A 12,829-nucleotide genomic window follows, 5' to 3' on the forward strand; every position below is an offset into this window, starting at 1 on the left:
GATATAGTGGCATGTAGTGGTAAGACTGCAGATCACAACCAACTGATTACCCATCCTGTCACCCCTCCCTTTTTGTGCGTGTCAGAGAAAACTGAGGAGAGGAGGAAGGAGCAGGTCTCTGGTTTCAATATGTTTTGTCTTCTGAGAACTGAAACCAGTCTTATTGTTCTCATTCAGGGACAGTTACCAGGAAATCTATCCTGCTGCTTTTCTTTTTTATACAGCTTCAAGAAATTCTGCCATGTCATGGTGAATACGTCATTCACCACGAGTCCCCACCCACTTATACCCTCACTACTCCACCCTGCCCAGCTACACCAGCACACTGAACAAACCTGTTATCCTGCTGTTCCTATGTTGCATGTTTATGCTACTATTAGCTGGAACTTGTTTGTCTGTACATAGGTTAAATAAGGATTGTTCACAGGACAATTAAAAAAATGTTTTTCTTTTTTTTTCCCACTCAGTTACTTCTCTAAGAAGTTTAAAGGGTACAAGCACTGGCTTTGGTTCTAGCTCTGCAGCATTTTGATGTTTATATTGGGTCAAGTTCCCAGTTGATTGTCTATACTGACCATAACCCTTTGGCTATAGGCAATAGGGTGGCAGATACTTTGTCACGTGCACTCGTGTTATAACATGTCCCTTTATGTGCCTGTTTCTGTGTTCCTCTCCTCTCCTGTTTTCAGACCGCAGTCCCATTCTCATGTTCTGTTCCTGGATCCAAAGTTGCTGCGTCATGGGAAGGGGGAGTATTGGTGGGATAATGGGGGGGAGAGGGGATTTTCTGTGTGACCTGTTATGTTTTTTTAGACAGTTTCTAATGATATGATGTTCCAGTTGACTAGTCTAGCTATGACAGGAGTAATGTGTGTTTGGTGTTTTTGTTGTTGTTGTTTTTGTATCTCACCGGGCCAGTACCTCTGTCTTATTCGGGGGGGGTGACAGATGGAGGAGATCCCTCCCAGTCCTAGTGCTGCCTGCTGAGGATCATCAGGCTGGATGGCTGGCACCTGGCGACCTGTGGGTGTGGACACGGTCTCTCTCTGCAGTTTGTCCTGCTTGGATCTCCATCACATTGTGTGGGGACTGTCTGGGGCCTGGTTTTCTTTGTTTAGTGGATTATGTTGGTTTGACTCTAGGTTTCCACATCCACACACTCCTACACACGCATACAGCCACCTCACTTACAGACACGCATCCATGATACACTACTGATTACTGATTCCTTTTTTCTGAGTTGTTTAATAAATTTCTTTGTTAAAAAGTTATGCCTGGTGTGGTCTCCACCTTTTTGTCTGGTTCCCTGACTATGGAACATAACAACAGCTTCAGGAAATTCTGCCATGTCATGGTGAATACATCATATACCACCAGTCCCCACCCACTTTTATCCTCACTACTCCACCCTGCCCAGCTATACCAGCACATTGAACAAACCTTGTTGTTGTTCACAAGACAATTTAAAAAATCTTTTAAAATCATCTTTTGAAAGCATGCCCCAGGTTTGTTAAAATGTATATTTTGTGTTCATTTTGGTTTCATGTCCTTTGAAATGACATTTACTACATTTTTTTTTACAAAAGGAAAGGCTGAATACACTTGAGAATGTCAAATGGTGTAACTGCAACAAAATGAAGAATGGTGAATATTTTACACATCTTTGTTTGTTTGTATGTGTCATAGTATTATTGATTTTAAATACACATGTCATGATTTTATTGGTAATTTATTTCAGCCATTTTCACAGTACTGAGGTCTTTATATTTTTAAGAGAAATTCTGGTTACTCCACTTGACGCCAAGTGGTTACACCAATTGACGATACTACCCCTACAGCTAAAGGCCATTGTTTCTTGAAGAAATTGACCAAGAAAACCAAGAATGACAGTCAACAAGGTCATCTGAACTGAACTTACTGAAGTAAGAGAGAGCAAGCAGGAGCGGGTGTGGGGGATGTGGGATGTGGGAGAAACCTGACTGTACAGAAAACTATTTCAATGTGACAGAATATGCGTTCAGAATATTCAAGCTGTGTTTGTTTGGAAATGTTTTGAATGACATGAATTCTAAGGCTCTGGCTCTGAGATTATGTGCAGCACATCGGACTCATAATAGAATATGAGGTCAGGTGGATGACGCCAGGTGAAGACATTCTTCTCGCCCAGCTGTTGCATGCAATCACGAGCATAACATGATCCCACGACAGGCTTATTTTCATATCTGACAAGAACAAACATGCCTTTCAGATCGTGCTGTCAGTAGATGTTGAGGGAAGGTTTTCTGTTGGGTTGTGGAAATCTACCACAGTTGGGTAATAGCACTGGCAGATACCAGGTCTCGCACAGAAACAAGAAAGTTCCCTCCACTGAATTACAGATGGCTCTTCAGAGGTCACTTGGTACTTTGCAAATGGCTTCCTCAGATATCCAGTAGCATTTTATGTCAGACAACTGAAATTACCCCCCCCCCCCAATCAAGGCAGGAGAAAGGTTTTCTTGTTTCTGTATTGGGTCACTGGTCCATCACTGATAACATATAGAGTTGTGGGTGGTGTGTTACACTTGCCTATGACATCTCTCAATACAGGCTCCATGTGAGCCCATACAGCACGTTCATCATGTCGGGTAGAGCTGGAGAGAGTGGCATAGAAGATGGTTGATGAGGCTGCATACACTACACAGGTGTGGATTGTAACCTGCTTGCAGCTGCCACCAAAGTGGAAAGCTTTATGGAAAAGTTAATTGTGCATAGGCTCAGGATTATTTGGATGTTGAATTTCCTCATCCACTTAAATGTCCACAGATTGTGGAGTTAAGTCAAGAACATCAGCAAGCTCCTTTTTCTTTTTTCTATAGTTTCTCTGGTACTCTCTCCACTTTTTCCACATCTTCTCTGGCTTTTGTTTGGAAAGCTCAGCTACTGGAGTCTTTTCCTCTCTCCTTCTTGGTAACTACAAATACATTACAACTTGAAAAAGGCATCTAATGATAGAAAAAAGACTGTATTATATTATATTTATTACGATAAAGCAGAAATGTATTGAATTTTATCGCCCAGATGTAAATCTTCATCATAACATTTCTCTTATAAATTATTGGAGTTTTAGGCCTTTTACAGTTATTTTCATGTTCATTGCGCATAAGTAACATATTCATGTTATTTGTGTTTATCAGCATAATAAACTGCTGATATTTAAAAGAACAGGCCTCTAACAGGAAGGTTTGTACCAGAGGTCAAGTGGTGTAACCGGTTACACCATTTGACATTTCAAATATAAACATTTAAAATCAAATTTCTCAGGAATTATCATAGACACATATGGAAACACATGTCTTTGGTCTGAACATTTCAAACATAATTTTTAAGGTAAATACTCATTTTTACAAATATCATGAATTTTAAATATTTTTCTGAGGTTATACCATTTGACATGTACACCCAAGCATATGTGACCACGCCCTACAAATGTCAAATTATCTTATCTTTAAAAGAGAGCAGCTAACCTTGTCCTGCAGCAGCTATATGTCAGGAGTCCTTCTGTGTAATGATATGATAAGCAATGATATGATAAACAATATTAACAAAATGGCTCCTTGAATTGTGGTTATTAGTTTCCCCAAACTAATTTTAATACTCCAAATATTTTGTTAGCTTACTTTTATTTACTATAACATAACAGTGATAGTGTAAGATTATGCCAAACAACTTGATGGGATGTCTTATTTACATTTAAGCCTTTTTTAAGCATGTTGAATTACTTGGTACAAGTTTTTGCGGTTACACCATTTAGACATTTTTGCTAAAAACCCCTCTAAAATTCCCTTATACCCACATACATTGCATGGGATTTATTATCCATAGACATGATCTTTCCTTTCACTGTTATGCCAGTGACACACATTTGTACCTGTACAATAAAGCCATTGATCCTGGCATGCTGAGTTCACCTCATGACTGCCCATGTGATATCAAAAACCAGATGCTACAAAATCTTCTGCAGCTTTCTGCAGCAAAACAGAGTTTGTTGTAATTCAATTTGAACAAATTAAATTCTACCATCTGCTGGTTCCCTGTTGCAACACATTAATCCTATTCCACAGAATATTTTTTCATTTGGTTTCATAGTAACTTAAGCTTTAAGTAGCACACCGCAAAACATGTGCAATCTTGCTTTATCATCTTAGATTTATTTATTTCTTCTCCAAAATTCAATTGAAACTGAATTCAATCAAAATTCAAAAATCCATGAACACCAGTTTCAGCCTCCTTGCACTGGCCCCCCGGTATATTTTAGACTTGATTTTTAGCTCTTACTGTTGACTTTTAAGGCTCTTCACAGCCTCTCTCTGGCCCTCTTTGTCACACACAAGCCAGTTTGTAGTCTGACGGTCAAAGCACTGAACAAGCTATGGAACAAGCTGCCTGAGGAAATCAGTGATCCCTTTAAAACTCTCCTGAAAATATACCTTTATCTGAGAACATTTCCAGATTTTACTTGATCTTTGCTGGATTTGAAGCTGGCTTTAAGCAAAGCACATTGTGATGGAGACAAATGACTTTTTATCTGTCATAAATGTTGTGGAACCGGTTTACCATCCCCTCTCTCTCCTCTCACCATATGTTGGGAATATACTGTGGTTTTAATTGTTAGCTGACTCCTCCCAGTGCTCCATATAGTCATCCTCTCCTCCCTCCTCTTAGTCATTGTTTCCACATGACCCCACCTGAACTCATCTCACCTGAATATAAGCATTGTGTCACGTATAGTCCCTGTTTTCACCTGCTGTATGTTTGAGGAGAGTGTAAACTGATCATTACCTCGCAATGGACCACATTGTGTTGCTGCTGGTTTGTGTCGCTCCGGTGGTTCGCTGCTACAGTTCCGGTCAAGTTGAGGAAAGCTGCGGAACCATGCAACCCCGCCACTCTGGGCTGAGCCCGCAGACAGTACCAGCACCCTTCACCATCACTACGGACCGCAGCAGCTACAGTCCTGGACAGGGGGTCAAAGGTAAGTAACAGCCTTATCTAAAACATGAAATTACTCTTATTAATTATGCAGCTTTTATGTGTGTGTGTTAATAACTTAAAGCAATAGGACATAAATGTTCAAACAAAACAAATAAATGTATTCTGTTATTAAGTCAGTTTGAATGACTAAATACCATATTTTCTCTGTACCTTTTCTCTGTATCTTCTCTATCTCTGTACAGATAGTTTTGGTTTTAGATTTTTGCCTCCATCACAATACAATAGAGGTGAATGGAGTTCATTCCTCGGTGCTCACAGCACTAAGAATTACCCAACTCTATCTAATTCACAGAACCCACTGTTTTCACAGCTGTCACTGGAAATGTGCTTATATGTACTCAGAGTTTCATTATATCCACAGAAAGCCACTGGTTTACATTCCATTGACATGGGAAAAAATCAGCTGCAAAGATTTGATCACTGAGACAGATTGCTCCTCTTAAGTAGAGCCGAAACAGCTAACTGATGAATTGTTTAGTTGATCAGTAGATTAATAAATCTTTTATGCCACTTATCAAGTACAGAGCTGAGCATTGTCTGGTTCTATCTTCCCCAGTTTGAGGAATTACTTCTTTGCTTTATAATAATAATAATAATAATAATAATAATAATAATAATACATTTTATTTATAAGCGCCTTTCTGACACTCAAGGACACTGTACAATATATAATAAACAAAACAAAAAAAAAACCTCTACAATATACAATAATCAATAAAAACAAAAATGGATAGAATCAACATAAAAGAAATGTAGGGCAGTGAAGATGCAGTAGGATGATTAAAGTGAGTAGGCAGTCTTAAACAGATGGATTTTATATCACTGTCAATGTAATACCTTTGGTTTCTGCTCCACTGGTAAGGACAACACAGGACATTTTAAAATCTAAAGGTTTATGGTGTACTGAGAAAGAATGAGCATATTGTTTGCTATGTTGTGTAACATCTAAATTCATTATCAGTAGGGCTTACGTGGTTGTAAACGCTGAGCTGAAATTTTCTTTTTCCAGTTCAGCTCCAGGCTCTGGGCTCCACACCGTTCTCTGGCTTCCTGTTGCAGGCTAGAGAGGTGGGGGGTCAGTCTGCCGTGGGATCCTTCACCCTGACAACAAATGCCGCCCAGCTACTCACATGCAGCCAGAATCCTGTGAGTTTGCTCCCGTGCAGCACACCAGGCCACACGGGTATCAAATTAAAGGAAAACCTAAAAAATGCCTATATATCTGCCTCCCATGCCAGCGTAGAAGGGCGTAGGACACTTGATGCTGGTTTTGCCTTTACATTGTCACCCGTTTGTATATTGGATTTCAGCGTTGTCCGGGAAGCACAGCACAGACCTGCAAATATTTAATGCGAAGCTCTTGTTAGTATCCATGATCCATCCTTTTTAATTTACTATGTTAAAATGAAATTACAATTTCTTAGTTTGAATTGCTTTTATTGAAGCATTTTAAAACTTTCCTACACATGATATCAGTATGTGCTTATACTGTGTTAATATAGCCCGTGTGGCGAAAGTGTTAGCAGAGCAGCAGCATCAGTTCTCTATGCCAACACAGAATGAATTCAGGAAAAACCCAATATACAATCAATGTACTTAGAGTTGAAGCACAAAAATGGTGATAAACAGAACATAAGATGACCTCATTCTCTCTCTCTGTGTGTGTGTGTGTGTGTGTATGTGTGTCCAGAACTCAGCTGTATCCCACACATCAGCATCTGCGAAGACCTCTGTTGAGGCGACATGGAAATCAGATGCCGCAACAGAGGGGAAAGCCATCCAGTTCCAGTAAGATTGAACTAAACTATTTTGCTCACTCCTTCTGTTCTTTTCTATGTCTGTGACAGTGACTCATCATCACTTTTTTCATTACTGAGTCATTCAAACATAAAAAAAAAAAAAAAAAAAAACCATGCATTTACCTTGATTTGTGAAAAGTGGATTTGGTGTCTCTGCAGTGCATCCTTTGTGCAGAATTTCAGGACATTCTGGGTTGATGTTACAACTCCTGCCCTGACTTTCACTAAGCCCAGTACTAGTGGATCAGCCAGTTCCACCACACCAGCAACTACCACAGCACTTCAACCTACAACAACGACTGTAAGTAAAGAGTAATAAACTGCAGGTGACAAAATAAAGGAAAAACCATCTCCTGCAGGTGTTCGGTTGGGTAGAGATCTGATGACTGCAGAGGCCATAGCATATGATTCTCATCATTTTCAACTCATCAAACTATCCAGTGACACCTGTTCTGGCGTGTGTGTGTGTGTGTGTGTGTGTGTGTGTGTGTGTGTGTGTGTAACGAAACTTTGCTACTGTATATGATGATATGATGTGATGCATTTAACCTTATTAACAGAAAAGAACATTGATATTGAATGATTCTATAATTATGTCAAATGGCAGCATTTTTAATCACTCTCTCTACAGTATTTGTACATGGAAACTTCTAGATCATAGTTCTGGTTAAAGAAGAAAAAAGTTAACATTATTTTCAGGTCTTTGAAAATCAGATGTGGCAAGTTTGTGTCACAGACTAGCAACTGAAACTCAGAGGGTGAATCACAGGCACACTTAGGGCAGTTTCCAGGAGTCTTAAAGTACCCAGTAAGGAGCAGAAGGTAAGGGGAGGTTGGAGGAGACCGGGTGGATGGGGTTCTTGAGACGGTGCAGATGGAGTCGACAGAGACTTGAGAAACAGAGCGAGGAAGTGTACGCAGAGAGCACACAGATCACTGAACACAAGAAGTTTTCCCTAAAAAAAAAACAAAAAAACACTAGAAGTTTGACCTGAGAGTTACCACAGTGGGTGAACAGACTATCTGGCACTGAGTGGAGATCAGACCAGGGTCTCTCTACTCCAGGTAATCAGATGATGAAGCACAGGTGTGCCGAGACTACACAGCTGCACCTCGTCTCTGCCAACGAGAACACACACAGAGAGAGAGAGACAACACAAGGGGAGGAGACATGGGAAACAGACACAGACCAGAAATACTAGGAAACCTTGATGAGTTGATTGTACTGTCAATCATAAACACCTGGATCTAATTGTGTTCTTGTTTTTATATTAATATGATTACAGACTATCTCCAGTACAGGCTGTGGTGTCACCAAGGTGTGTTTCAGTCAGCCTGCGAACTGTGATCCTGCAGTCAGGTCTGACTGTTACTTCATGTCAGCCATGATGTCGTCTCCCACTGACAGAGCCATCCACTTTGAGATGACAGGTCCTTCTAACGGATACATTGCTTTTGGATTTTCAGATGATCAAAAGATGGTAATGTGAAGACACAATACTTGAATATATGAAATGTTTCATGTTTATACTTCATTTTGACAGAACTCTATGTGTAGACAAGAGTTGTTCACATACCTGCCAATGTAATTTGTCTGTATCTGGAGATTCAATGATGGAATCATGCTTCTCTGAGGATATACATAAATGTCCATTGTTGTAGTTGAGAATCTGCTCTTGACCTTTCCACATATCCTGATATACTGCCCCCATCCATTTTGTCGCTGTGTAGTGATACTTTTGGAGGACACACACAAGCAACACTCTGAGGAAATGCAAGTGAAAATAAATATAACATGAGCCTTTGTCAGTGATCTCTGTTAGAGGCTCATTTAATCATGCAGAGATCCATATTTTTCAGCAATGGCAATCGATAGTTCGCAGGTTTTTCCCTTGAAAGTAACAGGGACAAAAGATGGTGACGTCTATCAGTTACCATTCATAGCCTCTCTCTGTCCACTTACCCATTCTCAACAAGCTATTTTTAGGGAATTTAAATAACATCAGCAGAAGTGTTATTCCAACCAAATATTTCACAGGCTGATTTTTGTAAACACTGACCAGTTGGATTGGTTGTTTGAAAAGAATGCACCAATTACTTCTGATTGAAGTAAAAGTCTGGTAAAGTATTTGTTTTCATTCGAACCTCTGTCTTTCCCCAGGGAAACGATGACATTTATATTTGTGGCACAGGCAGTAACGGCCAGGTGTGGTTGCAGCATGCCTTTTCAACAGGTCGAACGACTCCACAAACTGTTCCTCTGGTACTGAAGTTGTTCTGAAACCACTGATTTTTATATCTGAATTTTTCTTGTCACACCATAAAAGATTTAATTCTCCTCACCTGCTCTTACAGTGTGTGAACTGCATATGTAACTGTGGATTCAACCTGATGCTGAAATGATTTCTAACTGTCCATCAGGGGAATGTTTCTGATGTGAAAGCGTCAGTGCACAACGGGGTGATCAGCTGCTCCTTCACCTCCATGAACACTATTTCCACTCAGAGGACCACCGGCCTCAACAACACCTACTATCTCATGTTTGCTCATGGACCCACCACCAATGGTAATGTAGGCATAGTGTAATGGTGGAGGAGGAAGTGGAGGCTATTTAACCGTGATCAGAAGGTGTTACAAATTTATCTCACTAGAACAAGGGTGTCCAAACTTTTCATACCACGGTAGCTTTTAATTTAAGAAATAACAAGAAACAAGCTTTAAGCTATTTTATAAGAACTGATTTGAGCAACTGTAAATAATGCAAACCAAAGACATTTTGAGAGCTTGCGATAGTACTGCCTATGTAGAATATCATGTGATGTAATGTCATATCGCAAACAAACTATTGCTTGATGACAAAAAAAGACCACAACGATGTATTGAAATCATCTAAATGTATGCTTTAGACTGACACAGCCAGGGTAGAGCCCCGTAAAGTAAGTTAGGTGCTGGTCTTCAACTTTAACTCTATAATACACTGGAACATTTTGGTTGGCACTACTTTAGGTGTGTTAGCTTTGCATGTGTTGTCCAAAGTGCTTTTCACACAAAAGGTTCTAGTACAGAGTTTATGACCAAATTCATGTCCAAAAACGCTGAAGCTGAGATAAGTTTCCTCATTGTAGAGAAATACTTGCATCAATCCAAAGTACATCTACAAAAAAATGGGAGCAGAACATTCATCTGTCTATTTTATGTGTCTCTCCACATACAGGACAAATCCAGATCCATGTGGATACCTTCATCAGCACTGACAAGATAGACATTTCCAGTCCTCGGGCTCTCGGAGACGCTGCGATGCCTAGTATCCTCAAAGCACATGGTGAGATCTTGCCCAGAGGGAGTAGTGCTAATTGTAGTGCTAACTGCTACACTGCTAGCAGCATGACATAATCCCAGTGATGTATAGGGGATAACCGAAAGCATGGGGAGCTATGGCAGGGGCCGAGCCAAAAGAGAGACTCCTGCAGCATTCCAACATTAAATTATGTTTCAGGAACACTGATGCTGATCGCCTGGATGACCACGGGAACACTGGGAATGATGGTAGCCCGATATATGAAAGGAATGGCCAAAGGACAGAACCTGTGTGGCAAAGATGTCTGGTTTCTGGTGAGACATCATAAATACAACAATGTACCACAGAGTTACTTTTCTAAATAATACAACAACAAACTAAACAGGACAGGGAGTTTAAAAGTATAATTCATATTTGTACTCATCAAGCATCTATATATTCCTGTCATTGGCACTATATAAATCAAAATTGATTTGACTGCTTTTGTTAATTGTATTGTAGTAACACTCTTCAGACAACTTGGTCCAACCCTGCTATCTGAGCACTCTACAGCATAAGCTCCACTTTTATAGTATCATGTTGTACTGTTTGTGTTCCTCCAGGTCCATGTAGCAGTGATGAGTGTGACGGTGGCAGCCACAATTATTGCCTTCATCCTCGTCTTTTCATATGCCAGGGACTGGTCTGATGTTAGTACTTTAACATTTTGCTTCCTCCAGCTAATGTTAGTCTAATGATCTGTCCTCAGACATTTTTTTTTTTTTTTTTTTTTTAAGCCATCTGATGCAAGTATTTGAAAATAGTACTCAGTGTGATCGGTATATGTGAGTAACTGTCAGTGTTGCTGTGTGTTGTTTGCAGGGAGCTCATCCTGTGTTAGGTTGTTTGGTTATGATCCTCTCGTTCTTACAGCCAATAGTAGCTCTGCTGCGTTGTGGACCACAACATCGACTGTACGTACCCTGATGTGTGTGTGTGTGTGTGTGTGTCAAATGTCAACTCAAATGAAAATACCAAAATAGGTCATTTGATAGTGAAATCCACAACATTTATCAGTGCTACCAGACTAGCCCGCATGTTGAAAATTGCTATTAAAGGTGGCCATTGAATTAAAAAATGGTGCCAGTGGTAGCTGATTATTTAATATTTTTTCCCTCTTATCTTTCACAGGAGATATGTGTTCAACTGGTCACACTTTTTAAATGCAGTGGTAATAAAAGTTTTAGCAGGTACATTCTTGTCTTCCACTGTACACTGACAAAGGTCTCTGATTTTTGTACAGCTCTTATTTAAGAAATACTTTTAACTTATACTATAGACACATTGACAAACTCAACTCAGGTGTTGAAATGGCTTCTTTTATCACACAGTGGCGGCCATATTTACAGGCCTGAGGATGATTGACAGGACCGAGGACCAATGGCTGGTGAAAGTCATGGGTGGTTTTTTTGGCTGGGAAGTTTTGTTCTACATTCTCTTGGAGATCTATTCACGGAAGGATAAAAGTACAGGTGAATATACTTTTTTAAAATTATTATTCTGTTGATTTTTTTTATTCTGTAATATCCTGCAGCAGCTCTAACTTTTGTCTTTTTTTTTTTTTTTTTTTTTTTGGATTACAGACCGGTTCGAATCAAAAATGGTAAGACAAGAAGTTTAAAGTTATTTTACAAAAACAAAACATTAACATTCTTCTAATTACTGATGTAAATTGCATTGTTTTGTCAGATAAACACTGATGCCCTGCTGATGGTTGTGTTCCTCCTGGGAAACCTTACCTTTCTGGTGGCACTGTTGGTTGGAATTGGGAATTCATAAGAAAAGCCATGATAGAACAAGAACAACGTCCTAAAACATCTCCATAATCATATACCAGGACTTTGTTTTTATCATTTCTTTAAATCCAATTTTTTTTTTTTTTTAATGAAATGTACATATTACCATATTACGTACATACATACTATTTGAAAGTGTAATTTTTGGGCCCTACATCAAAATAAATGTTATTTACAATATTTTGTGTCTTAAGCCATGTTTGTTTCTAATGTAGATGATTGGAGATATGATACGTGACTTCTCTCCTATTTCAATGGATTGTGCTGTGTCAGCTTCGCCCCTAGTCAACAAATCTTTTTTTTTTTTTTTGTACCTGGTTTTTATGAGGTCCAATGTCGCTGACTACAAGCAGATCACTGAGTCATGTCTGACGACCTGTTAAATAATCTGCTTTGTTTCTGCTGAATAGAATTTCATTTAAGAAGCTCACAGCATTTAAAAATGACAGATTCCAGTCCTGGTCATAGACTGTACAGAACATGTAGATAATGAGCTTTTATAAGGTTTAATTCTGTACTAACATTTTTTTAAACAGCTGGTGGAAGTTGGTTCTGTGAAGATCTGCCTGTAGGATTTTCACAATTGAGAGGAAACAGTCTACTCTGGTTCATGCTTATCCACCACATTAAATCTCCACAAGCTTAAATTCTACTTTGCAGGAAGGCACTATACATCCTATTCCTTTGCACTGAATGTTGTCACTGAAGTTTATCCTCTAAATAGTCATCTCCAGTGTACTCCACGAAACACCTAAACGTCAGAATGTTAAGCTGGGCTTTGGTGTCTTGAGGTGTTTTGCTTCTTACAGCTTCAGGACTGAGACCAACCTCTGCTTTTACAAAAACAAATGGCAACAAGCCTCC

The 12,829-nt window shown here is 39.4% G+C and overlaps 1 protein-coding gene across 1 annotated transcript; it reads left to right on the plus strand.

Moving 5' to 3' along the window:
* Positions 1-4,695: 4,695 nt before the first annotated feature.
* Positions 4,696-12,145, plus strand: zgc:163022 (putative ferric-chelate reductase 1). Its single transcript, XM_018698814.2, has 15 exons — positions 4,696-5,013; positions 6,043-6,179; positions 6,724-6,821; positions 6,992-7,133; positions 8,119-8,313; positions 8,994-9,095; positions 9,254-9,398; positions 10,047-10,154; positions 10,329-10,444; positions 10,733-10,819; positions 10,992-11,083; positions 11,301-11,359; positions 11,501-11,641; positions 11,753-11,772; positions 11,859-12,145. The coding sequence occupies exons 1-15, from the start codon at positions 4,827-4,829 to the stop codon at positions 11,946-11,948; spliced, it is 1,719 nt and encodes a 572-aa protein (XP_018554330.1). The 5' UTR covers positions 4,696-4,826; the 3' UTR covers positions 11,949-12,145.
* Positions 12,146-12,829: the final 684 nt, after the last annotated feature.

The sequence above is a fragment of the Lates calcarifer genome, linkage group LG24 (assembly GCF_001640805.2).
Source record: "Lates calcarifer isolate ASB-BC8 linkage group LG24, TLL_Latcal_v3, whole genome shotgun sequence".
Classification (NCBI taxonomy): domain Eukaryota; kingdom Metazoa; phylum Chordata; class Actinopteri; family Centropomidae; genus Lates; species Lates calcarifer.